The sequence below is a fragment of the Oncorhynchus kisutch genome, linkage group LG29, assembly GCF_002021735.2.
Source record: "Oncorhynchus kisutch isolate 150728-3 linkage group LG29, Okis_V2, whole genome shotgun sequence".
Classification (NCBI taxonomy): Eukaryota; Metazoa; Chordata; class Actinopteri; order Salmoniformes; family Salmonidae; genus Oncorhynchus; species Oncorhynchus kisutch.
In genome coordinates, this window is record NC_034202.2 from 458013 (window position 1) to 485059 (window position 27047).

At 42.2% G+C, this 27047-nt stretch overlaps 1 protein-coding gene across 2 annotated transcripts in view; it reads right to left on the reverse strand.

The window, feature by feature from the left end:
* The window catches only part of LOC109875910 (mitogen-activated protein kinase kinase kinase 1-like), a 224540-nt gene that overhangs the window by 99178 nt on the left and 98315 nt on the right, over nucleotides 1-27047 (reverse strand). For both annotated transcript variants that reach the window (XM_031809242.1, XM_031809241.1), the window contains exon 2: nucleotides 9615-9765. In XM_031809242.1, coding sequence (XP_031665102.1) covers nucleotides 9615-9758 — 144 coding nt within the window. In that variant the 5' untranslated portion in view covers nucleotides 9759-9765. The remainder of the gene's footprint in view (nucleotides 1-9614; nucleotides 9766-27047) is intronic.

A 27047-nucleotide genomic window follows, 5' to 3' on the forward strand; every position in this document is an offset into this window, starting at 1 on the left:
TACTTCCATCAGTATTCAGACCCTTTGAGACTGGACATTACTTCCATCAGTATTCAGACCCTTTGAGACTGGACATTACTTCCATCAGTATTCAGACCCTTTGAGACTGGACATTACTTCCATCAGTATTCAGACCCTTTGAGACTGGACATTACTTCCATCAGTATTCAGACCCTTTGAGACTGGACATTACTTCCATCAGTATTCAGACCCTTTGAGACTGGACATTACTTCCATCAGTATTCAGACCCTTTGAGACTGGACATTACTTCCATCAGTATTCAGACCCTTTGAGACTGGACATTACTTCCATCAGTATTCAGACCCTTTGAGACTGGACATTACTTCCATCAGTATTCAGACCCTTTGCTATGAGACTGGACATTACTTCCATCAGTATTCAGACCCTTTGAGACTGGACATTACTTCCATCAGTATTCAGACCCTTTGAGACTGGACATTACTTCCATCAGTATTCAGACCCTTTGAGACTGGACATTACTTCCATCAGTATTCAGACCCTTTGAGACTGGACATTACTTCCATCAGTATTCAGACCCTTTGCTATGAGACTGGACATTACTTCCATTATGTACATCAGTATTCAGACCCTTTGCTATGAGACTGGACATTACTTCCATCAGTATTCAGACCCTTTGCTATGAGACTGGACATTACTTCCATTATGTACATCAGTATTCAGAACCTTTGCTATGAGACTGGACATTATGTACATCAGTATTCAGAACCTTTGCTATGAGACTGGACATAACTTCCATCAGTATTCAGACCCTTTGAGACTGGACATTACTTCCATCAGTATTCAGACCCTTTGCTATGAGACTGGACATTACTTCCATCAGTATTCAGACCCTTTGCTATGAGACTGGACATTACTTCCATCAGTATTCAGACCCTTTGAGACTGGACATTACTTCCATCAGTATTCAGACCCTTTGCTATGAGACTGGACATTACTTCCATCAGTATTCAGACCCTTTGAGACTGGACATTACTTCCATCAGTATTCAGACCCTTTGCTATGAGACTGGACATTACTTCCATCAGTATTCAGACCCTTTGAGACTGGACATTACTTCCATCAGTATTCAGACCCTTTGAGACTGGACATTACTTCCATCAGTATTCAGACCCTTTGCTATGAGACTGGACATTACTTCCATCAGTATTCAGACCCTTTGCTATGAGACTGGACATTACTTCCATCAGTATTCAGACCCTTTGAGACTGGACATTATGTACATCAGTATTCAGACCCTTTGCTATGAGACTGGACATTACTTCCATCAGTATTCAGACCCTTTGCTATGAGATTGGACATTACTTCCATCAGTATTCAGACCCTTTGCTATGAGACTGGACATTATGTACATCAGTATTCAGACCCTTTGCTATGAGACTGGACATTATGTACATCAGTATTCAGACCCTTTGCTATGAGACTGGACATTATGTACATCAGTATTCAGACCCTTTGCTATGAGACTGGACATTACTTCCATCAGTATTCAGACCCTTTGCTATGAGACTGGACATTATGTACATCAGTATTCAGACCCTTTGCTATGAGACTGGACATTACTTCCATCAGTATTCAGACCCTTTGCTATGAGACTGGACATTACTTCCATCAGTATTCAGACCCTTTGCTATGAGACTGGACATTATGTACATCAGTATTCAGACCCTTTGCTATGAGACTGGACATTATGTACATCAGTATTCAGACCTTTTGAGACTGGACATTACTTCCATCAGTATTCAGACCCTTTGAGACTGGACATTACTTCCATCAGTATTCAGACCCTTTGAGACTGGACATTACTTCCATCAGTATTCAGACCCTTTGCTATGAGACTGGACATTACTTCCATCAGTATTCAGACCCTTTGAGACTGGACATTGCTTCCATCAGTATTCAGACCCTTTGAGACTGGACATTACTTCCATCAGTATTCAGACCCTTTGAGACTGGACATTACTTCCATCAGTATTCAGACCCTTTGAGACTGGACATTACTTCCATCAGTATTCAGACCCTTTGAGACTGGACATTACTTCCATCAGTATTCAGACCCTTTGAGACTGGACATTACTTCCATCAGTATTCAGACCCTTTGAGACTGGACATTACTTCCATCAGTATTCAGACCCTTTGAGACTGGACATTACTTCCATCAGTATTCAGACCCTTTGCTATGAGACTGGACATTACTTCCATTATGTACATCAGTATTCAGACCCTTTGCTATGAGACTGGACATTACTTCCATCAGTATTCAGACCCTTTGCTATGAGACTGGACATTACTTCCATTATGTACATCAGTATTCAGAACCTTTGCTATGAGACTGGACATTATGTACATCAGTATTCAGAACCTTTGCTATGAGACTGGACATTACTTCCATCAGTATTCAGACCCTTTGAGACTGGACATTACTTCCATCAGTATTCAGACCCTTTGAGACTGGACATTACTTCCATCAGTATTCAGACCCTTTGAGACTGGACATTACTTCCATCAGTATTCAGACCCTTTGAGACTGGACATTACTTCCATCAGTATTCAGACCCTTTGAGACTGGACATTACTTCCATCAGTATTCAGACCCTTTGAGACTGGACATTACTTCCATCAGTATTCAGACCCTTTGCTATGAGACTGGACATTACTTCCATTATGTACATCAGTATTCAGACCCTTTGCTATGAGACTGGACATTACTTCCATCAGTATTCAGACCCTTTGCTATGAGACTGGACATTACTTCCATTATGTACATCAGTATTCAGAACCTTTGCTATGAGACTGGACATTATGTACATCAGTATTCAGAACCTTTGCTATGAGACTGGACATTACTTCCATCAGTATTCAGACCCTTTGAGACTGGACATTACTTCCATCAGTATTCAGACCCTTTGAGACTGGACATTACTTCCATCAGTATTCAGACCCTTTGAGACTGGACATTACTTCCATCAGTATTCAGACCCTTTGAGACTGGACATTACTTCCATCAGTATTCAGACCCTTTGAGACTGGACATTACTTCCATCAGTATTCAGACCCTTTGAGACTGGACATTACTTCCATCAGTATTCAGACCCTTTGCTATGAGACTGGACATTACTTCCATTATGTACATCAGTATTCAGACCCTTTGCTATGAGACTGGACATTACTTCCATCAGTATTCAGACCCTTTGCTATGAGACTGGACATTACTTCCATTATGTACATCAGTATTCAGAACCTTTGCTATGAGACTGGACATTATGTACATCAGTATTCAGAACCTTTGCTATGAGACTGGACATTACTTCCATCAGTATTCAGACCCTTTGAGACTGGACATTACTTCCATCAGTATTCAGACCCTTTGAGACTGGACATTACTTCCATCAGTATTCAGACCCTTTGAGACTGGACATTACTTCCATCAGTATTCAGACCCTTTGAGACTGGACATTACTTCCATCAGTATTCAGACCCTTTGAGACTGGACATTACTTCCATCAGTATTCAGACCCTTTGAGACTGGACATTACTTCCATCAGTATTCAGACCCTTTGAGACTGGACATTACTTCCATCAGTATTCAGACCCTTTGAGACTGGACATTACTTCCATCAGTATTCAGACCCTTTGAGACTGGACATTACTTCCATCAGTATTCAGACCCTTTGAGACTGGACATTACTTCCATCAGTATTCAGACCCTTTGAGACTGGACATTACTTCCATCAGTATTCAGACCCTTTGAGACTGGACATTACTTCCATCAGTATTCAGACCCTTTGAGACTGGACATTACTTCCATCAGTATTCAGACCCTTTGAGACTGGACATTACTTCCATCAGTATTCAGACCCTTTGAGACTGGACATTACTTCCATCAGTATTCAGACCCTTTGAGACTGGACATTACTTCCATCAGTATTCAGACCCTTTGAGACTGGACATTACTTCCATCAGTATTCAGACCCTTTGAGACTGGACATTACTTCCATCAGTATTCAGACCCTTTGAGACTGGACATTACTTCCATCAGTATTCAGACCCTTTGAGACTGGACATTACTTCCATCAGTATTCAGACCCTTTGAGACTGGACATTACTTCCATCAGTATTCAGACCCTTTGAGACTGGACATTACTTCCATCAGTATTCAGACCCTTTGAGACTGGACATTACTTCCATCAGTATTCAGACCCTTTGAGACTGGACATTACTTCCATCAGTATTCAGACCCTTTGAGACTGGACATTACTTCCATCAGTATTCAGACCCTTTGAGACTGGACATTACTTCCATCAGTATTCAGACCCTTTGAGACTGGACATTACTTCCATCAGTATTCAGACCCTTTGAGACTGGACATTACTTCCATCAGTATTCAGACCCTTTGAGACTGGACATTACTTCCATCAGTATTCAGACCCTTTGAGACTGGACATTACTTCCATCAGTATTCAGACCCTTTGAGACTGGACATTACTTCCATCAGTATTCAGACCCTTTGCTATGAGACTGGACATTACTTCCATCAGTATTCAGACCCTTTGAGACTGGACATTACTTCCATCAGTATTCAGACCCTTTGAGACTGGACATTACTTCCATCAGTATTCAGACCCTTTGAGACTGGACATTACTTCCATCAGTATTCAGACCCTTTGAGACTGGACATTACTTCCATCAGTATTCAGACCCTTTGAGACTGGACATTACTTCCATCAGTATTCAGACCCTTTGAGACTGGACATTACTTCCATCAGTATTCAGACCCTTTGCTATGAGACTGGACATTACTTCCATTATGTACATCAGTATTCAGAACCTTTGCTATGAGACTGGACATTATGTACATCAGTATTCAGAACCTTTGCTATGAGACTGGACATAACTTCCATCAGTATTCAGACCCTTTGAGACTGGACATTACTTCCATCAGTATTCAGACCCTTTGCTATGAGACTGGACATTACTTCCATCAGTATTCAGACCCTTTGAGACTGGACATTACTTCCATCAGTATTCAGACCCTTTGCTATGAGACTGGACATTACTTCCATCAGTATTCAGACCCTTTGAGACTGGACATTACTTCCATCAGTATTCAGACCCTTTGCTATGAGACTGGACATTACTTCCATCAGTATTCAGACCCTTTGAGACTGGACATTACTTCCATCAGTATTCAGACCCTTTGAGACTGGACATTACTTCCATCAGTATTCAGACCCTTTGCTATGAGACTGGACATTACTTCCATCAGTATTCAGACCCTTTGCTATGAGACTGGACATTACTTCCATCAGTATTCAGACCCTTTGAGACTGGACATTATGTACATCAGTATTCAGACCCTTTGCTATGAGACTGGACATTACTTCCATCAGTATTCAGACCCTTTGCTATGAGATTGGACATTACTTCCATCAGTATTCAGACCCTTTGCTATGAGACTGGACATTATGTACATCAGTATTCAGACCCTTTGCTATGAGACTGGACATTATGTACATCAGTATTCAGACCCTTTGCTATGAGACTGGACATTATGTACATCAGTATTCAGACCCTTTGCTATGAGACTGGACATTACTTCCATCAGTATTCAGACCCTTTGCTATGAGACTGGACATTATGTACATCAGTATTCAGACCCTTTGCTATGAGACTGGACATTACTTCCATCAGTATTCAGACCCTTTGCTATGAGACTGGACATTACTTCCATCAGTATTCAGACCCTTTGCTATGAGACTGGACATTATGTACATCAGTATTCAGACCCTTTGCTATGAGACTGGACATTATGTACATCAGTATTCAGACCCTTTGCTATGAGACTGGACATTATGTACATCAGTATTCAGACCCTTTGCTATGAGACTGGACATTATGTACATCAGTATTCAGACCCTTTACTATGAGACTGGACATGATGTACATCAGTATTCAGACCCTTTGCTATGAGACTGGACATTATGTACATCAGTATTCAGACCCTTTGCTATGAGACTGGACATTACTTCCATTATGTACATCAGTATTCAGAACCTTTGCTATGAGACTGGACATTATGTACATCAGTATTCAGAACCTTTGCTATGAGACTGGACATAACTTCCATCAGTATTCAGACCCTTTGAGACTGGACATTACTTCCATCAGTATTCAGACCCTTTGCTATGAGACTGGACATTACTTCCATCAGTATTCAGACCCTTTGAGACTGGACATTACTTCCATCAGTATTCAGACCCTTTGCTATGAGACTGGACATTACTTCCATCAGTATTCAGACCCTTTGAGACTGGACATTACTTCCATCAGTATTCAGACCCTTTGCTATGAGACTGGACATTACTTCCATCAGTATTCAGACCCTTTGAGACTGGACATTACTTCCATCAGTATTCAGACCCTTTGAGACTGGACATTACTTCCATCAGTATTCAGACCCTTTGCTATGAGACTGGACATTACTTCCATCAGTATTCAGACCCTTTGCTATGAGACTGGACATTACTTCCATCAGTATTCAGACCCTTTGAGACTGGACATTATGTACATCAGTATTCAGACCCTTTGCTATGAGACTGGACATTACTTCCATCAGTATTCAGACCCTTTGCTATGAGATTGGACATTACTTCCATCAGTATTCAGACCCTTTGCTATGAGACTGGACATTATGTACATCAGTATTCAGACCCTTTGCTATGAGACTGGACATTATGTACATCAGTATTCAGACCCTTTGCTATGAGACTGGACATTATGTACATCAGTATTCAGACCCTTTGCTATGAGACTGGACATTACTTCCATCAGTATTCAGACCCTTTGCTATGAGACTGGACATTATGTACATCAGTATTCAGACCCTTTGCTATGAGACTGGACATTACTTCCATCAGTATTCAGACCCTTTGCTATGAGACTGGACATTACTTCCATCAGTATTCAGACCCTTTGCTATGAGACTGGACATTATGTACATCAGTATTCAGACCCTTTGCTATGAGACTGGACATTATGTACATCAGTATTCAGACCCTTTGCTATGAGACTGGACATTATGTACATCAGTATTCAGACCCTTTGCTATGAGACTGGACATTATGTACATCAGTATTCAGACCCTTTACTATGAGACTGGACATGATGTACATCAGTATTCAGACCCTTTGCTATGAGACTGGACATTATGTACATCAGTATTCAGACCCTTTGCTATGAGACTGGACATTATGTACATCAGTATTCAGACCCTTTGCTATGAGACTGGACATTATGTACATCAGTATTCAGACCCTTTGCTATGAGACTGGACATTATGTACATCAGTATTCAGAACCTTTGCTATGAGACTGGACATTATGTACATCAGTATTCAGACCCTTTGCTATGAGACTGGACATTATGTACATCAGTATTCAGAACCTTTGCTATGAGACTGGACATTATGTACATCAGTATTCAGACCCTTTGCTATGAGACTGGACATTATGTACATCAGTATTCAGAACCTTTGCTATGAGACTGGACATTACTTCCATCAGTATTCAGACCCTTTGCTATGAGACTGGACATTATGTACATCAGTATTCAGACCCTTTGCTATGAGACTGGACATTATGTACATCAGTATTCAGACCCTTTGCTATGAGACTGGACATTATGTACATCAGTATTCAGACCCTTTGCTATGAGACTGGACATTATGTACATCAGTATTCAGAACCTTTGCTATGAGACTGGACATTATGTACATCAGTATTCAGACCCTTTGCTATGAGACTGGACATTATGTACATCAGTATTCAGAACCTTTGCTATGAGACTGGACATTACTTCCATCAGTATTCAGACCCTTTGCTATGAGACTGGACATTATGTACATCAGTATTCAGACCCTTTGCTATGAGACTGGACATTATGTACATCAGTATTCAGACCCTTTGCTATGAGACTGGACATTATGTACATCAGTATTCAGAACCTTTGCTATGAGACTGGACATTATGTACATCAGTATTCAGACCCTTTGCTATGAGACTGGACATTATGTACATCAGTATTCAGAACCTTTGCTATGAGACTGGACATTACTTCCATCAGTATTCAGACCCTTTGCTATGAGACTGGACATTATGTACATCAGTATTCAGACCCTTTGCTATGAGACTGGACATTATGTACATCAGTATTCAGACCCTTTGCTATGAGACTGGACATTATGTACATCAGTATTCAGAACCTTTGCTATGAGACTCGGAATTGAGCTCAGGTGCATCCTGTTTCCATTGATCATCCTTCACATGTTTCTACAATTTGATTGGAGTCCACCTGTAGTAAATTCAATTGATTGGACATAATTTGGAAAGGCACCGGTCTATTTTTTTATTTCTTTATTTTACCTTTATTTAACTAGGCAAGTCCGTTAAGAAAAAAATCTGTTCAGGAGCATGTTGGTGTCAGACTTGATGCACGGTACCGCTTGCTGTGTGAAAGCAGAGAGAACAGTCTATGGCTTGGGAATAGAAGCTGTTCAGGAGCCTGTTGGTGTCAGACTTGATGCACCGGTACCGCTTGCTGTGTGAAAGCAGAGAGGACAGTCTATGGCTTGAGTGGATGAAGTCTTTAAATATTTTACATGCCTTCCTTTCCAACTGCCTGATAGAGGTCCTGGATGGCAGGGAGCTCGGCACCAGTGATGTACTGGGCTGTCCGCACCACCCAAAACCAACTGATCAGGCCTACCAACCTTGTGTCGTCAGCAAACTTGATGGGTGGGTCTAGGGTGTCTGGGATGATGGAGTAGATACAGTGCCTTGCGAAAGTATTCGGCCCCCTTGAACTTTGCGACCTTTTGCCACATTTCTGGCTTCAAACATAAAGATATAAAACTGTATTTGTTTGTGAAGAATCAACAACAAGTGGGACACAATCATGAAGTGGAACGACATTTATTGGATATTTCAAACTTTTTTAACAAATCAAAAACTGAAAAATTGGGCGTGCAAAATTATTCAGCCCCTTTACTTTCAGCGCAGCAAACTCTCTTCAGAAGTTCAGTGAGGATCTCTGAATGATCCAATGTTGACCTAAATGACTAATGATATTTAGCCTTGCCGAATACTTTCGCAAGGCACTGTATGTGCCATAACTAGCATTTCAAAGCACTTCATGATTACAAATGTGAGTGCTACAGGGCAGTAGTTATTGTGGCATGAAGCCTTAAGAGTTTTTCGGAACAGGAACGATGGTGGTCATCTTAAGACGTGGGGATTACAAACTGGGACAAGGAGAGGTTGTAAATTACAGTGAATATGCCTGCCAGCATCCAGCACTGCGGCCTTGCGAGTGTTGAGATCACCCAGTCCTCTAGGTCGGCGGGGGCCCTCATGCACGTTACGGTGTTGTTATTGTTGAAGCGTACATAAAATGCATTGAGTTGGTCTGAAAAAGAGGCATCGTTGGGCAGATCATGGCCCTGTGTGTGTGTATACGTGCATGTGAGTGTGTCTGCATGATCGCACATGTGTTTGTGTGTCAGGTTACAGCAGCTCACCACGGGGCCCCTCCTACTGCGTCTCTCCAGCCATTCGTGCTTCCAGTTGGGCATGCAGGTAGCTTTGAGTTTCTCCCGGATCATCCTCTCCTCAGGGCGGTCCTCAATCTTCTGCAGGCCTCGCAGGGTGTCTTTATTCTCCATGTCGCGACTACACAAAAACCACAGAGAAAGCATAGTTAAACAATACACTCTACAGAGTGGGCATAATGTGCTAGTGTAGGGATGTGGTATGGTGAACCATGCTTGCATGATGAGTAACCTTGTCTAAGACCTGAAAACTTGGATTTTGGGAAGCTAACACATGTTGTGACTAAAGAGCCCGCAGAGAGAGCAGAGGAAGAGAAGAGAACTCTACAGAGTATGAGTAACCTTGTCTAAGACATGAAGATTTGCGTTAGCTCTCTGAGCTAATGCCTAGGCTTTAGCTCAAAAGGTTACCAAAGGGAGAGGGAGTAAAGTAAGATAATACGTGGTCTTGCCATGCTACATGTCAAAGTCTCATTCATAGGGTTCGTATAGACAGTGGCAAGTGAAATTCAATAACTTTTTCAGGAACAAAAATGTGTTTTCAAGGACCATCAATTTGTAAACATTCCTATTATGCAATTGTTTCTAGTCACCACCAGATGGCAATATATCGCCACAAAAAACTATTCATCACTACCTTACAAGTTCTACTCTCTAACATATGCTTCACTACTTATTTGCTACATACATGATTGGTAAGTCAGTCAGTACTGATGATGTTGACTTTTATGATATTCCTTATATGAACTAACTCAGTGAAATCTTTTACATTGTTGCATGTTTATATTGATGTTCAGTGTAAATGTCTATTTTCCGCTTAGGCCACTTTTTGAACTGCTATTATTATATATATATGATTTAACTAGGTAAGTCAGTTAAGAACAAATTCTTATTTACAATGACGGCCTACACCGGCCAAACCCTAACCCAGACGACACTGGGCCAATCGTGCGCTGCCCTATGGGACTCCCAATCACGACTGGTTGTGATACAGCCTGGAATAGAACCAGGGTCTGTAGTGACGCCTCTAGCACTGAGATGCAGTGCCTTAGACTGCTGCACCACTCGGGAGGCTTTGCATTTAGAATTGGTTAGCCTAGGCTATAACACCCCTAAACATACAGGTTGCACACTGAAAACACACAAAAACATTTGTTTGATAAAGACAAAAAGCTCATTTTAAATCAGAATCATTAAGCCTAGGCCTACTCACCAAACCAGATGTTGTGGCCATAATTCATCACCATGCAGTGTTCAATGTAGAATTCTTCATCCATTTAAAAAATTCAAAAAGAACAGGCAGAATAAACTAAATCCAACGTCTGCATATCGAAAAGAAGACAGTCTTTCAACTCGCCAAATTGAGCCCAAATGATGACTCTTTTGAGAAGAACTGTTCCAGACGCGATATGCGCATCACTTCGCAGTGGCAACTTTATTTCAATTAGAAAAATATTCTGTTCAATTTCATTTTGTTATCTAACATCATGTTTTTTTTTACTATAAAATAGGTGTCTAGACTGTGATACGGGCTCGGGAAATAAGAGGGTCTTGTCTGCTAAATTAACAAAGCCATGCCTTTGGACGGCAATAGGCTTCTTACAAATAGCTGTCACTGCTGAGGTTACTGACTTTTTGAAGATTGTGTTGCATGATATAATATAACAAGTTAATATTACGGTTTCTATAAATTCATCTTTAAAAAGTGTCACATTCTACACACAATACCCCATAATGTTAGAGCGGAATTATCTTTTTAGAAACATTTACAAATAAATAAGGAACAAAAAGCTGAAATGTTTTGAGTCAATGAGATTGTAACTTTACTAGTAAAGTTGTGGGGCTTGCTAAACCTCAATTTTTTTGTTGTTGTAGTGGATAAAGTTTAAGTAGTTGCACTATTATATTATTTGAATAGTGCAATCTTTATGAATGCCCATCGATAGTCAGTTGTTTTGGTCAGTAGTTGTGTGGTCAGGAGTTTGATCTTTGTGTCCAGAAGTTAGTGGTCACTAGTGGTCAGTAGTGTGAATAAGTAGTTGTGTGGTTCTGGTCAGTAGTTGTGTGGTCAGTAGTTGTGTGGTTGTGGTCAGTCGGTGTGGTCAGTAGTTGTGTGGCTGTGGTCAGTAATTGTGGTCAGCAGTTGTGGCCAGGTGGTTGTGGTCAATAGTTGACAGGTGGTTGTGTGGTCAGTAGTTGTGTGGTTGTGTTCAGTAGGTTAGGTCAGTAGGTGTGGTCAGTAGTTGTGTGGCTGTGGTCAGTAATTGTGTGGTCAGTAGTTGTGTGGTTGTGGTCAGAAGATTAGGTCAGTAGGTGTGGTCAGTAGTTGTGGGGTCAGTAAATATGTGGTTGTGGTCAGTAATTGAGTGGTTCTGTAGTTGTGTGGTCAGTAGGGGTGGTCAGTAGTCATGGTCAGAAGTTGTGTTCAGTGGTTGTCATCAGTAGTTGTGTGGTTGTGGTCAGTAATTTTGGTCAGTATTATGTACATCAGTAGTGAAGATATTGAAACTATGAAATAGCACATATGGAATTATGTTGTAACAGGGACTGTACGTACATACCCCAACCAGAAGCCATGGATTACAGGCAACATTCACACTGAGCTAAAGGGTAGAGCTGCCGTACTCAAAGAGTGGGAAGCTTATAAGAATTCCCGCTATGCCCTCTGGCGAACCATCAAACAGGCAAAGCATCAATATAAATCAAATCAAATCAAATTTATTTGTCACATACACATGGTTAGCAGATGTTAATGCGAGTGTAGCGAAATGCTTGTGCTTCTAGTTCCGACGATGCAGTAATAACCAACAAGTAATCTAACTAACAATTCCAAAAAAAACTACTGTCTTATACACAATGTAAGGGGATAAAGAATATGTACATAAGGATATATGAATGAGTGATGGTACAGAGCAGCATAGGCAAGATACAGTAGATGATATCGAGTACAGTATATACATATGAGATGAGTATGTAAACCAAGTGGCATAGTTAAAGTGGCTAGTGATACATGTATTACATAAGGATGCAGTCGATGATATAGAGTACAGTATCTACGTATGCATATGAGATGAATAATGTAGGGTAAGTAACATTATATAAGGTAGCATTGTTTAAAGTGGTTAGTGATATATTTACATCATTTCCCATCAATTCCCATGATTAAAGTGGCTGGAGTAGAGTCAGTGGCATTGACAGTGTGTTGGCAGTAGCAGCAGTTGGTTGAATATGTCCGTAAACACACCGGCCAGCTGGTCTGCGCATGCTCTGAGGGCGCGGCTGGGGATGCCGTCTGGGCCTGCAGCCTTGCGAGGGTTAACACGTTTAAATGTCTTACTCACTTCGGCTGCAGTGAAGGAGAGACCGCATGTTTTCGTTGCAGGCCGTGTCAGTGGCACTGTATTGTCCTCAAAGCGGGCAAAAAAGTTGTTTAGTCTGCCTGGGAGCAAGACATCCTGGTCCGTGACTGGGCTGGGTTTCTTCCTGTAGTCCGTGATTGACTGTAGACCCTGCCACATGCCTCTTGTGTCTGAGCCGTTGAATTGAGATTCTACTTTGTCTCTGTACTGGCGCTTAGCTTGTTTGATAGCCTTGTGGAGGGAATAGCTGCACTGTTTGTATTCAGTCATGTTACCAGACACCTTGCCCTGATTAAAAGCAGTGGTTCGCGCCTTCAGTTCCACACGAATGCTGCCATCAATCCACGGTTTCTGGTTTTAATCGTTGCTATGGGAACGACATCTTCAACGCACGTTCTAATGAACTCGCACACCGAATCAGCGTATTCGTCAATGTTGTTGGCTGACGCAATACGAAACATCTCCCAGTCCACGTGATGGAAGCAGTCTTGGAGTGTGGAGTCAGCTTGGTCGGACCGGCGTTGGACAGACCTCAGCGTGGGAGCTTCTTGTTTTAGTTTCTGTCTGTAGGCAGGGATCAACAAAATGGAGTCGTGGTCAGCTTTTCCGAAAGGGGGGCGGGGCAGGGCCTTATATGCGTCGCGGAAGTTAGAGTAACAATGATCCAGGGTCTTTCCACCCCTGGTTGCGCAATCGATATGCTGATAAAATTTAGGGAGTCTTGTTTTCAGATTAGCCTTGTTAAAATCCCCAGCTACAATGAATGCAGCCTCCGGATAAATCGTTTCCAGTTTGCAGAGAGTTAAATAAAGTTCGTTCAGAGCCATCGATGTGTCTGCTTGGGGGGGGATATATACGGCTGTGATTATAATATATTAATTATAATATTATAATATAGTCAGGTCTCTGACCTCCTCCCTATAGGCTCTCATTGTTGTCGGTGATCAGGCCTATCACTGTTGTGTCATCAGCAAACTTTATTAACTTAATTGGAGTCGTGCCTGGCCTTGCAGTCATGAGTGAAGTACAGGAGGGGACTGAGCAGCCACCCCTGAGGGGCCCCCTTGTTGAGGATCAGCGTGGCGGATGTGTTCTTACCTACCCTTACCACCTGGGGGGTGGCCCGTCAGGAAGTCCAGGATCCAGTTGCAGAGGGAGGTGTTTAGTCCCAGGGTCCTTAGCTTAGTGATGATCTTTAAGGGCACTATGGTGTTGAATGCTGAGCTGTAGTCAATGAATAGCATTCTCACATAGGTGTTCCTTTTCTCCAGGTGGGAAAGGGCAGTGTGGAGTGCAATATATATTGCATCATCTGTGGATCATGTTGCTGCGGTATGCAAATTGGAGTGGGTCTAGGGTTTCTGGGATAATGGTGTTGATGTGAGCCTTTTTAAGCATTTCATGGCTACAGACGTGAGTGCTACAGGTCGATAGTCATTTAGACAGGTTACCTTAGTGTTCTTGGGCACAGGGATTTAGGTAACCTACTTGAAACATGTTGGTATTACAGACTCAGACAGGGGAGAGGTTGAAATTGTCAGTGAAGACACTTGCCAGTTGGTCAGCGCATGCTTGGAGTACACGTCCTGGTCCATCTGGCCCAGTGGCCTTGTGAATGTTGACTTGTTTAAAGGTCTTACTCACATCGGCTGCGGAAAGCGTGATCACACAGTCGTCTGGAACAGCTGATGCTCTCATGCATGTTTCAGTGTTACTTGCCTCGAAGCGAGAAGTTATTTAGCTCGTCTGGTAGGTTTGTGTCACTGGGCAGCTCTCAGCTGTGCTTCCCTTTGTGGTCTGTAATTGTTTGCAAGCCCTGCCAATCCGACGAACGTCGGAGCGGGTGTAGTACGATTCGATCTTAGTCCGGCGCCGACAGAGATGGCCGCCTCGCTTCGCGTTCCTAGGAAACTATGCAGTTTTTTGTTTTTTTACGTGTTATTTCTTACACTAGTACCCCAGGTCATCTTAGGTTTCATCACATACAGCCGAGAAGAACTACTGAATATAAGATCAGCGTCAACTCACCACCAGTACGACCAAGAATATGTTTTTCGCGATGCGGATCCTGTGTTCTGCCTTACAACCAGTGCCACGGGATGGTTCTCATGCAGCGACCCAAAAAAACGACTCAGAAAAAGAGGGAAACGAAGCGGTCTTCTGGTCAGACTCCGGAGACGGGCACACCGTGCACCACTCCCTAGCATTCTTCTCGCCAATGTCCAGTCTCTTGACAACAAGGTTGATGAAATCCGAGCAAGGGTAGCATTCCAGAGGGACATCAGAGACTGTAACGTTCTCTGCTTCACGGAAACGTGGCTCACTGGAGAGACGCAATCCGAAGCGGTGCAGCCAGCGGGTTTCTCCACGCATCGCGCGGACAGAAACTAACATCTTTCTGGTAAGAAGATGCCTTATGGCCAACGTGACATGGTGTGATGAAAGAAACATACAGGAACTCAAATCCTTCTGTTCACCTGATTTAGAATTCCTCACAATCAAATGTAGACTGCATTATCTACCAAGAGAATTCTCTTCGATTATAATCACAGCCGTATATATTCCCCCCCAAGCAGACACATCGATAGCCCTGAACTAAATTTATTTGACTCTTTGCAAACTGGAAACCACATATCCTGAGGCTGCAATCATTGTAGCTGGGGATTTTAACAAGGCTAGTCTGAAAACAAGACTCCCTAAATTGTATCAGCATATCGATTGCGCAACCACAGGGCTAAAAAACCCTGGATCATTGCTATTCTAACTTCCGCGACTCATATAAGGCCCTCCCCCGCCCTCCTTTTGGAAAAGCTGACCACGACTCCATTTTGTTGCTCCCTGCCTACAGACAGAAACTAAAACAAGAAGCTCCCGCGCTCAGGTTTGTTCAACGCTGGTCCGACCAATCTGATTCCACGCTTCAAGACTGCTTCGATCACGTGGATTGGGATACGTTCCGCATTGCATCCAACAACAACATTGACAAATACGCTGATTCGGTGAGCGAGTTCCTTAGAAAGTGCATTGATGATGTCGTTCCCATAGCAACGATTAAAACATTCCCAAAACAGAAACCGTGGATTGATGGCAGCATTCGCGTGAAACTGAAAGTGCAAACCACTGCTTTTAACCAGGGCAAGGTGACTTTGAAACATGACCGAATACAAACAGTGTAGCTATTCCCTCCGCAAGGCAATCAAACAAGCTAAGTGTCAGTATAGAGACAAAGTTGTGGTATGTGGCAGGGTCTACAGTCAATCACGGATTACAAAAAGAAAACCAGCCTCTTCGCGGACCAGGATGTCTTGCTCCCAGACAGACTAAATAACTTTTTTGCCCGCTTTGAGGACAATACAGTGCCACTGACACGGCCCGCAACCAAATCCTGCGGACTCTCCTTCACTGCAGCCGACGTGAGTAAAACATTTAAATGTGTTAACCCTCGCAAGGCTGCAGGCCCAGACGGCATCCCCAGCCGCTTCCTCAGAGCATGCGCAGACCAGCTGGCTGGTGTGTTTTACGGACATATTCAATCAATCCTTATCCCAGTCTGCTGTTCCCACATGCTTCAAGAGGGCCAACATTGTCCCTGTTCCCAAGAAAGCTAAGGTAACTGAGCTAAACGACTACCGCCGCGTAGCACTCACTTCCGTCATCATGAAGTGCTTTGAGAGACTAGTCAAGGACCATTGCAACCACACTGCACACTGCCCTAATCCATCTGGACAAGAGGAATGTGAAAATGCTGTTCATCGACTACAGCTCAGAATTTAACACCATAGTACCCTCCAAACTCGTCATCAAGCTCGAGACCCTGGGTCTTGACCCCGCCCTGTGCAACTGGGTACTGGACTTCCTGATGGGCCGCCCCCAGGTGGTGAGGGTAGGTAACAACATCTCCATCCCGCTGATCCTCAACACTGGGGCCCCACAAGGGTGCATTCTGAGCCCTCTCCTGTACTCCCTGTTCACCCACGACTGCGTGGCCATGCACACCTCCAACTCAATCATCAACTTTGCGGACGACACTACAGTAGTAGGCTTGATTACCAACAACGACGAGACGGCCTACAGGGAGGAGGTGAGGGCCCTCGGAGTGTGGTGTCAGGAAAATAACCTCACACTCAACGTCAACAAAACAAGAGAGATGATTGTGGACTTCAATAAACAGCAGAGGGAGCACCCCCCTATCCACATCAATGGGACAGTAGTGGAGAGGGTAGTAAGTTTTAAGTTCCTCTGCGTACACATCACGGACAAACTGAATTGGTCCACCCACACAGACAACGTCGTGAAGAAGGCGCAGCAGCACCTCTTCAACCTCAGGAGGCTGAAGAAATTTGGCTTGTCACCAAAAGCACTCACAAAAGTCTACAGATGCACAATCGAGAGCATCCTGTCGAGCTGTATCACCGCCTGGTACGGCAACTGCTCCGCCCACAACCGAAGGCTCTCCAGAGGGTAGTGAGGTCTGCACAACGCATCACCGGGGGCAAACTACCTGCCCTCCAGGACACTTACACCACCCGATGTCACAGGAAGTCCATAAAGATCATCAAGGACAACAACTACTCGAGCCACTGCCTGTTCACCCCGCTATCATCCAGAAGGTGAGGTCAGTACAGGTGCATCAAAGCAGGGACCAAGAGACTGAAAAACAGCTTCTATCTCAAGGCCATCAGACTGTTAAACAGCCACCACTAACATTGAGTGGCTGCTGCCAACACACTGACTCAACTCCAGCCACTTTAATAAATGGGAATTGATGGTAATGTATGTAAAATATATCACTAGCCACTTTAAACAATGCTACTTAATATAATGTTTACATACCCTACATTACTCATCTCATATGTATATGTAAATACTGTACTCTATATCATCTACTGCATCTTTATGTAATACATGTATCACTAGCAACTTTGAACTATGCCACTTTGTTTACATACCCTACATTACTCATCTCATATGTATATACTGTACTCGATACCATTTACTGAATCATGCCTATGCCGTTCTGTACCATCACTCATTCATATATCTTTATGTACATATTCTTTATTATTTTACACTTTACATTTTACACTTTTACACAAAGTAGTAGTTTTGGAAATGTTAGGTTAGATTACTCGTTAGTTATTACTGCATTGTCGGAACTAGAAGCACAAGCATTTCGCTACACTCACATTACCATCTGCTAACCATGTGTATGTGACAAATACATTTGATTTGATTTGATATCAAAACGTACACAAGCAACTCGAGCGAGACCAGTCTGCACGTTTTAAAGTTTGAACGCCATTTCTAGTTGAAATGGTGTAAGAGGAGTAGTGTGCTAAAAAGTAATAATAATAAAAAGTATGTAGAAGATTTAAGCTGGGGCTTTTGATTTGCAAGCCCCACAATTAGTAGTCTACCGCTTGGTTATGGCAAGCCTAAATAACAGGAGTAAACATTTGCTTAACAAGTAAGATAATAAGTTGCATGGACTAACTCTGTGCTCAATAACAGTGTTTAACATGATTTTTGAATGACTAGCCCATCTCTGTGCTCCAGTCATACAATTATCTGTAAGGTCCCTCAATTGAGCAGTGAATTTCAAGCACAGATTCAACGACAAAGACCAGGGACGTTTTCCAATGCCTCGACATTGAATATCCCTTTGAGCATGGTGAAGTTATTAATTACACTTTGGATGGTGTATCAATACACCCAGTCACTACAAAGATACAGGTGTCCTTCCTAACTCAGTTGACAGAGAGGAAGGAAACCGCTCAGGGATTTCACCATAAGGCCAATGGTGATTTTAAACCAGTTACAGAGTTAAATGGCTGAGATAGGTGAAAATGAAGACAAAGTGAAAAGGAAGCCTGTACAGAATAAAGATATTCCAAAACATGCATCCTGTTTGCAATAAGGCACTAAATTGTAATACCGCGGAAAATGTTGCAAAGAAATTAACTTTTTTTCCTGAATACAAAGCATTATGTTTGGGGCAAATCCAACACACCACATCACTGAGCACCGTTCTTCATATTTTTAAGCATGGTCGTGGTTGATTCATGTTATAGGTATGCTTGTCATTGGCAAGGACTAAGGAGTGTTTTAGGATAAAAATAAAAGGAATAGAGCTAAGCACAATCCTAGAAGAAAACCTAGTTCAGTCTGCTTTCCAACAGATACTGGGAGACAAATGCACTTTTCAGTAGGACAATAACCTAAAACCCAAGACCAATTATACATTGGAGTTACTTACAAGACAACATTGAATGTTCCTGAGTGGCCTAGATACAGTTTTGCATTAAATCTGCTTGATGGCAAGACTTGAAAATGGCTGTTTAGCAATGATAAACAACCAACTTGAAAGAGCTTGAAGAATTTTTTTAAGAATGGGAAAATATTGTACAATCCAGGTTTGCAAAGCTCTTAGAGACTTAACCAGATAGACTCACATCTGTAATCACTTCCAAATGTGATTCTAATATGTATTGACTCAGGGGATTGGATACTTATCTAAACAAAATATACTGTTTTATTTTTCATTAATAAATACAAATTTTTCAAATTTCGAGGAGTTTGTTTAGATCGTTGACTAAAAAATGACAATTAAATCCATTTGAATCTCTCTTTGTAACAACAAAATGTGAAACAATCAAGAGGTGTGAATACTTTTTGAAGGCACTGTATTGGGCAATGTAGGAATTAGGATTTGTTATATGTAATGGTAATAAATTAAACCTTGTCGTGCACTGTTGGCATAGGTCTATAGATAAATGTGTACATATTTATTTCCAGTGCGGGCCGTGTTTTCTAAAAATACACTAAAACAATTTTTTATGTCCATCCCTAAACAAACGTGATGAGGGGAATCACTTTCGCATGATGAACCACTTACCATAACCTTGTCTAAGACCTGAAGACTTGAGTTAGCTCCCCAAGCTAGTGCCTAGGCTTTAGCTCAGCAGGATTACACAGTCTTGTCACAATGGAAACCCGGGTTCAAATGCAGTTGATCACACTACCATACATTGCTCTGATGAAAGAGTCTCCACAATGTGCGATAAACTCTATTAAAGGGAAGTTCTAAACCAGTACAGAAAAGTAATTCCGCTAAAACACTTGACTACAACAAGATTCCACTTTTCACACTGTCGGCTGACTTCACTCCATCCCAAAACATGACTTCACAACAGACTGTATGCTTCTGTTTTGATTGTGTAAATGTAAGATTGGAAAGTGTCACAACATGAAGCATTATCAAAAATCCAAATGCATCTCAAATGAACTACTTAAAAGATATCAATATCTACTCTCGCAAACATACTGTTTTGGGAATCTACATGAACATATGCCAATACAAGTTCATGACACGAACTGTGAACAGACTATGGCAGGCGCACAGTACTACATAGAGCCATGACTACATGGAACTCTATTCCACAACTGATGCAAGCAGAAGAATCAGATTTTAAAATCAGGTAAAATTGCACCTCATGTAACAGCGGGGACTGTGAAGCAACACAAACATAGGCACAGACACATGCATACACACATATGATAACATACGCACTATACACACACGTACACATGTCAAATCAAATCAAATGTTATTGGTCACATACACATGGTTTGCAGATGTTAATGCGAGTGTAGCAAAATGCTGTGCTTCTAGTTCCAACAGTGCAGTAATATCTAACAAAGAATCTAACGATTCCCAACAAATACCTAATACGCACAAATCTAACAAATAATCGAACAATTCCCCAACAACTAGCAAATACACACAAATCTAAAGGGGTGAATGAGAATATGTACATATAAGTATATGGATGAGCGATGGCCGAGCGGCATAAGCAAGGTGCAGTAGATGGTATAAAATACAGTATATACATGTGATATGAGTAATGTAAGATATGTAAACATTATTAAAGTGGCATTGTTTAAAGTGACTAGTGATGCATTATTAAGTGTCCAGTGATTGGGTCTCAATGTGGGCAGCAGCCTCTCGGAGTTAGTGATTGCTGTTTAGCAGTCTGATGGCCTTGAGATAGAAGCTGTTTTTCAGTCTCTCGGTCCCAGCTCTGATGTACCTGTACTGACCTCGCCTTCTGAATGTATGTGGGGTGAACAGGCAGTGGCTCGGGTGGTTGTTGTCCTTGATGATCGTTTTGGCCTTCCTGTGACATCGGGTAATGTAGGTGTCATTGAGGATGCGTTGTGCCGACCCGCATCACCCTCTGGAGAGCCTTGAAGTTGAGGGCGGTGCTGTTGCCGTACCAGGCTGTGAAACAGCCCGACAGGGTGCTCTCAGTTGTGCATCTGTAAAGGTTTGTCAGTGTTTTGGGTGACAAGCCAAATTTCCTCAGCCTCCTGAGGTTGAAGAGGCGCTGCTGTGCCTTCTTCACCGCACTGCGTGTGTGGGTGGACCATTTCAGTTTGTCTGTGATGGGTACGCCCAGGAACTTAACATTTTCCGATTGCGTCATCTGTGGACCTGTTGGGGCGGTATGCAAACTGAAGTGGGTCTAGGGTGGCCGGTAAGGTGGCAGTGATATGATACTTGACTAGCCTCTCAAAGGACTTCATGATGACAGAAGTGAGTGCCAAGGGGCGGTAGTAATTTAGTTCAGTCATCTTTGCCTTCTTGGGTACAGGAACAATGGTAGCCATCTTGAAGCATATGGGGAAAACAGACTGGGATAGGGAGCGATTAAATATGTCTGTAAACACACCAGCTAGCTGGTCTGCGCATATCTGAGGACACGGCTAGGGATGCCGTCTGGGTCAGCAGCCCTGCGAGGGATAACATGTTTAAATGTTTTACTCACGTCAGCCACTGAGAAGGAGCGGGGGGGCTGCAGTCTTTGTTAGCCAGCCGCAATGGTGGCACTGTATTATCCTCAAAGCAGGCAAAGAATGTGTTTAGTTTGTCTGGAAGCGTGACGTTGGTATCCGTGACGTGTCTGTTTTTGTTTTTGTAGTCCGTGATTTATTTTAGACCCTGCCACATACGTCTCATGTCTGAGCTGTTGAATTGCGACTCCTGCTTGTCCCTGTACCGGCATTTCACTTGTTTGATTGCCTTGTTGAGGGAACTACACTGTTTATATTCAGCCATATCACCAGACCTCTTTCCATGGTTTTCAGTTTTTCGCGAATGCCATCATCCATCCACGGTTTCTGGTTAGGGTAGGTTTTAGTCACAGTGGGTACGACATCTCCAATACACTTATTTATAAACACACCCACCGTGTCAGCGTTCTCTGAGGCTGACTGGAAAATATTCCAGTCCGGGTGATCAAAACAATCATGGAGTGTGGCTTCCAATTGGTCAGACCAGCGTTGAATGGTTCTTGGCACTGGTACATCCTGTTTGAGTTTCGGCCTATGAACCGGGACGAGCAAGATGGCATCGTGGTTGAATTTTCCTGAAGGGAGGGCGGGGGAGGGCTGTGTGTGCATCGCGGAAGTTAGAGTAGCAGTGGTCGAGAGTATCAGCCCTACGTGTCGTGCAATCAATATGCTGAAAACATTTAGGTAACATTTACTGTATCTCAAATTTGCTTTGTTAATATCCCCAGCTACAATAAATGCTGCCTCCGGGTATATAGTTTCCAGTTTACATAGAGACCAGTAAAGCTCCTTGAGGGCTGTCTTGGTGTTCACTTGAGAGGGGATGTACACAGCTGTCACTATAACTGATGAGAATTCTCTTGGTAGGTAGAATGGCCGTTTATTTGATTGTAAGGAATTCTAGGTCGGGTGAGCAGAAGGACTTGAGTTCCTGTGTGTTGTCATGATCACACCATGAGTTGTTAATCATAAAGCATACACCCCTGCCCTTCCTCTTCCCAGAGAAGTGTTCATCTCTGTCGGTGCGATGAACGGAGAAACCCTGTGGCTTGACCGATTCAGACAACATATCCTGAGAGAGCCATGTTTCTGTGAAACAGAGAATGTTACAATCTCTGATGTTTCTCTGGAAGGCAACCCTTGCTCGAATTTCGTCTACCTTGTTGTCAAGAGACTGGACATTGATGAGTAGTATACTCGGGAGCGGTGACCTATGTGTCCGTTTACAAAGCCTGATCGGAAGACCTTCTGTGTCGCCGTTGTTTATGGTTAGCTGCTGGGATTAGATCCATTGTCCTGGGTGGTAGTCCGAAGAGAGGACTGCTTCGGGAAAATCGTATTCCTGGTCGTAATGTTGGTAAATTTACTTTGCTCTTGTATCCAATAGTTCTTCCCGGCTGTTGTAATAAGACTTAAGATTTCCTGTGGTAACAATGTAAGAAATAAAAAATATAAATACAATTCTGCATGGTTTCCTAAGAACGCGAAGCGAGGCAACCATCTTTGTCGGCGCCATTTTATTATTTTGCAGATACAGTGCCTTGCGAAAGTATTCGGCCCCCTTGAACTTTGCGACCTTTTGCCACATTTCAGGCTTCAAACATAAAGATATAAAACTGTATTTTTTTGTGAAGAATCAACAACAAGTAGGACACGATCATGAAGTGGAACGAAATATTGGATATTTCAAACTTTTTTAACAAATCAAAAACTGATTTCTGAATGATCCAATGTTGACCTAAATGACTAATGATGATAAATACAATCCACCTGTGTGTAATCAAGTCTCCGTATAAATGCACCTGCACTGTGATGGTCTCAGAGGTCCGTTAAAAGCGCAGAGAGCATCATGAAGTACAAGGAACACACCAGGCAGGTCCGAGATACTGTTGTGAAGAAGTTTAAAGCCGGATTTGGATACAAAAAGATTTCCCAAGCTTTAAACATCCCAAGGAGCACTGTGCAAGCGATAATATTGAAATGGAAGGAGTATCAGACCACTGCAAATCTACCAAGACCTGGCCGTCCCTCGAAACCTTCAGCTCATACAAGGAGAAGACTGATCAGAGATGCAGCCAAGAGGCCCATGATCACTCTGGATGAACTGCAGAGATCTACAGCTGAGGTGGGAGACTCTGTCCATAGGACAACAATCAGTCGTATATTGCACAAATCTGGCCTTTATGGAAGAGTGGCAAGAAGAAAGCCATTTCTTAAAGATATCCATAAAAAGTGTCGTTTAAAGTTTGCCACAAGCCACCTGGGAGACACACCAAACATGTGGAAGAAGGTGCTCTGGTCAGATGAAACCAAAGTTGAACTTTTTGGAAACAATGCAAAACGTTATGTTTGGCGTACAAATCTGTATTTATACTACTCAGCTATCATGTTAGCTGTTCCTAAAGACTTCCAGTCATTGTCATAATGCTAGTTAGCAATTGTGCAAAAGCTAGAATGCAACATCCATCAAACTGCAAATAGTGAAATAACAACAATGGTATCCACAAGTTCATCTGACTCTGGGAAAGTAGATAAAGGGCTAAATCCAGAACTATCCTTTTAATGTGTAGGCTTAACCTTTTGCGTGTAGGGGGCAGTATTTTTGTTTTTGGCAAAAAAAATACCCATTTGAAACTGCCTATTTCTCAGCCCCAGAAACTAGAATATGCATATAAATTGTCAGTTTAGGATAGAAAACAATAAAGTTTCCAAAACTGTAAAAATATTGTCTGTGAGTATAACATAACTGATATTGCAGGCGAAAGCCTGAGGAAAATCCAATCAGGAAGTGCCTCTTATTTTGAAACCTCTCTGTTCCTATGAAAGCCTATCCTCCATTTAAAGGGATATCAACCAGATTCCTTTTTCTATGGCTTCCCTAAGGTGTCAACAGTCTTTAGACATAGTTTCAGGCTTTTATTTTGAAAAATGAGCGTGAAGGATCACATTGTGTAAGTTGATAGGTGGGGGATCTCAGAGTGAGTTTTTGAGTAAAGCGGCCATTGTTCCTCCCGCTGTTGTTGAAAAACCTACACACTCGGTTGATATATTATCGAATATATATTTTAAAAACAACATGAGGATTTATTATAAAAAACGTTTGACATGTTTCTGTGGACATTATGGATATCATTTGGAATATACGTCTGCGTTGTCGTGACTGCTCTTTCCTGTGGATTTCTGAACATAACGCAACAAACAAACGTCGGTATTTTGGGTATAACAATAATCTTTATGGAACAAAAGGAACATTTGTTGTGTAACTGGGAGTCTCGTGAGTGAAAACATCCGAATATCATCAAAGGTAAACGATTAATTTGATTGCTTTTCGTGACCAAGCTTCCTGATGCTTAGTGTACATGATGTTATGCTATGCTATCGATAAACTTACACAAACGCTTGGATTGCTTTCACTGTAAAGTATCATTTCAAAATCTGAGACGACAGGTGGATTAACAAAAGGCTAAGCTGTGTTATGCAATATTGCACTTGTGATTTCATGAATATTAATATTTTTTTGTAATATTATTTGACCGTTGCGCTATTCTATTCAGCGGTTGCTGACAAAAATGATCCCGCTAACAGGATGGGAAGCGCCAAGAAGCTAAGGCCTGCACAGACTGTACGATTTTAGCTATGTTATGCCATGTTGGACATCTTGGCTCATTCAGTGTGACGTGTGACAGGGTCTAGGTCTGCCGCTTAAGCTTTTCACGGTGGAGTTCCAAATATCTCTAACGGTTGCCACAGTGTGAGTATTTGTATGTGCGTGATTTTGTCAGAATGCATTCCAAAACGTGATTGTTATGTAACTGGACAGTTAGCCTATAGATAATTAGCAGGGCAGCGCAGGCTGTTTCAACTTGTCAATTTCAAATGATTTTCAAACAAGTTTTATTTTCCAACATCAGTTTTAATTTAGGTGTGTTCCGCCTCCTCATTAACTCACATAAGAAGTAACCCATTTCACCTTTGCGGTCAATTTATTTTTGAGGCTTTACTGAGCCAGTCATCAAGCACTTCCCCAGTGCGCATCTCTAGTCAGACAAACTTTTTTCACACATTTTCTGGCTGGTGCCCGCATTGCCTTTTATGCTGTTTTGCCTTAATTATCGTTTTCATTACAAATAATAACTTTGGATGTGCGTTCCTATCAAAGTAAGTGCCATAGTTTCTGTATATTGTGTTGTCGTTTCTACTACAGCATAACGTATGTATAGAGCAAAATGTATTTACTGTTCTAACCACGGTTTCAATTACTGGTGACAAATCAATTTACATTTCACTGTAAAGTCGACACCTGTTACATTTGGTGCATGTGACTAACACCATTTGGTTTGATTTGAATTCTTGCATAGATTGCAATGGACACATACAGTACCAGTCAAAAGTTTGGACACACCAACTCATTCAAGGGTTTACCGTTATTTTATTATTTTCTACATTGTAGAATAATAGTGAAGACATAAGAAATATGAAATAACACATATGGAATCATATCTATATCCACGGTAAAACGAGTCCTATATCGACATAACCTGAAAGGCCGCTCAGCATGGAAGAAGCCACTGCTCCAAAACCGCTATAAAATGCAAGACTACGGTTTGCAACTGCACATGGGGACAAAGAGCTTACTTTTTGGAGAAATGTCTCTGGTCTGAGGAAACAAAAATAGAACTGTTTGGCCATAATGGCCATTGTTATGTTTGGAGGAAAAAGGGGGAGGCTTGCAAGCCGAAGAACACCATCCCAACCGTGAAGCACAGGGGTGGCAGCATCATGTTATGGGGGTGCTTTGCTGCAGGAGGGACTGGTGCTGCAGTGATGCCTCTTGCACTGAGATGCAGTGTAGACAGATTGGTGCATCACTAGTTCAATGTATCAAAACCGTTACCAATTAAAAAGCACAAATACCATAACTACTCCTCAGGGAAGTGGGTATCACTACCTTAGAAATTTGTTGAGGAGATAGAATCAAGTTGTCACGTTCGTTGAATGGAGGAGACCAAGGCGCAGCGTGATATGAACACGTTACTTTTAATAAAGACGGACACTAAACAAACTATACAACAAAAACAAAACAAACGTGACGCTATAATATAAATGTGCAGACACAGGCAACTAGACATAGACAATAACCCACGAATTACCCAAAGAAGATGGATGCCTAAATATGGTTCCCAATCAGAGA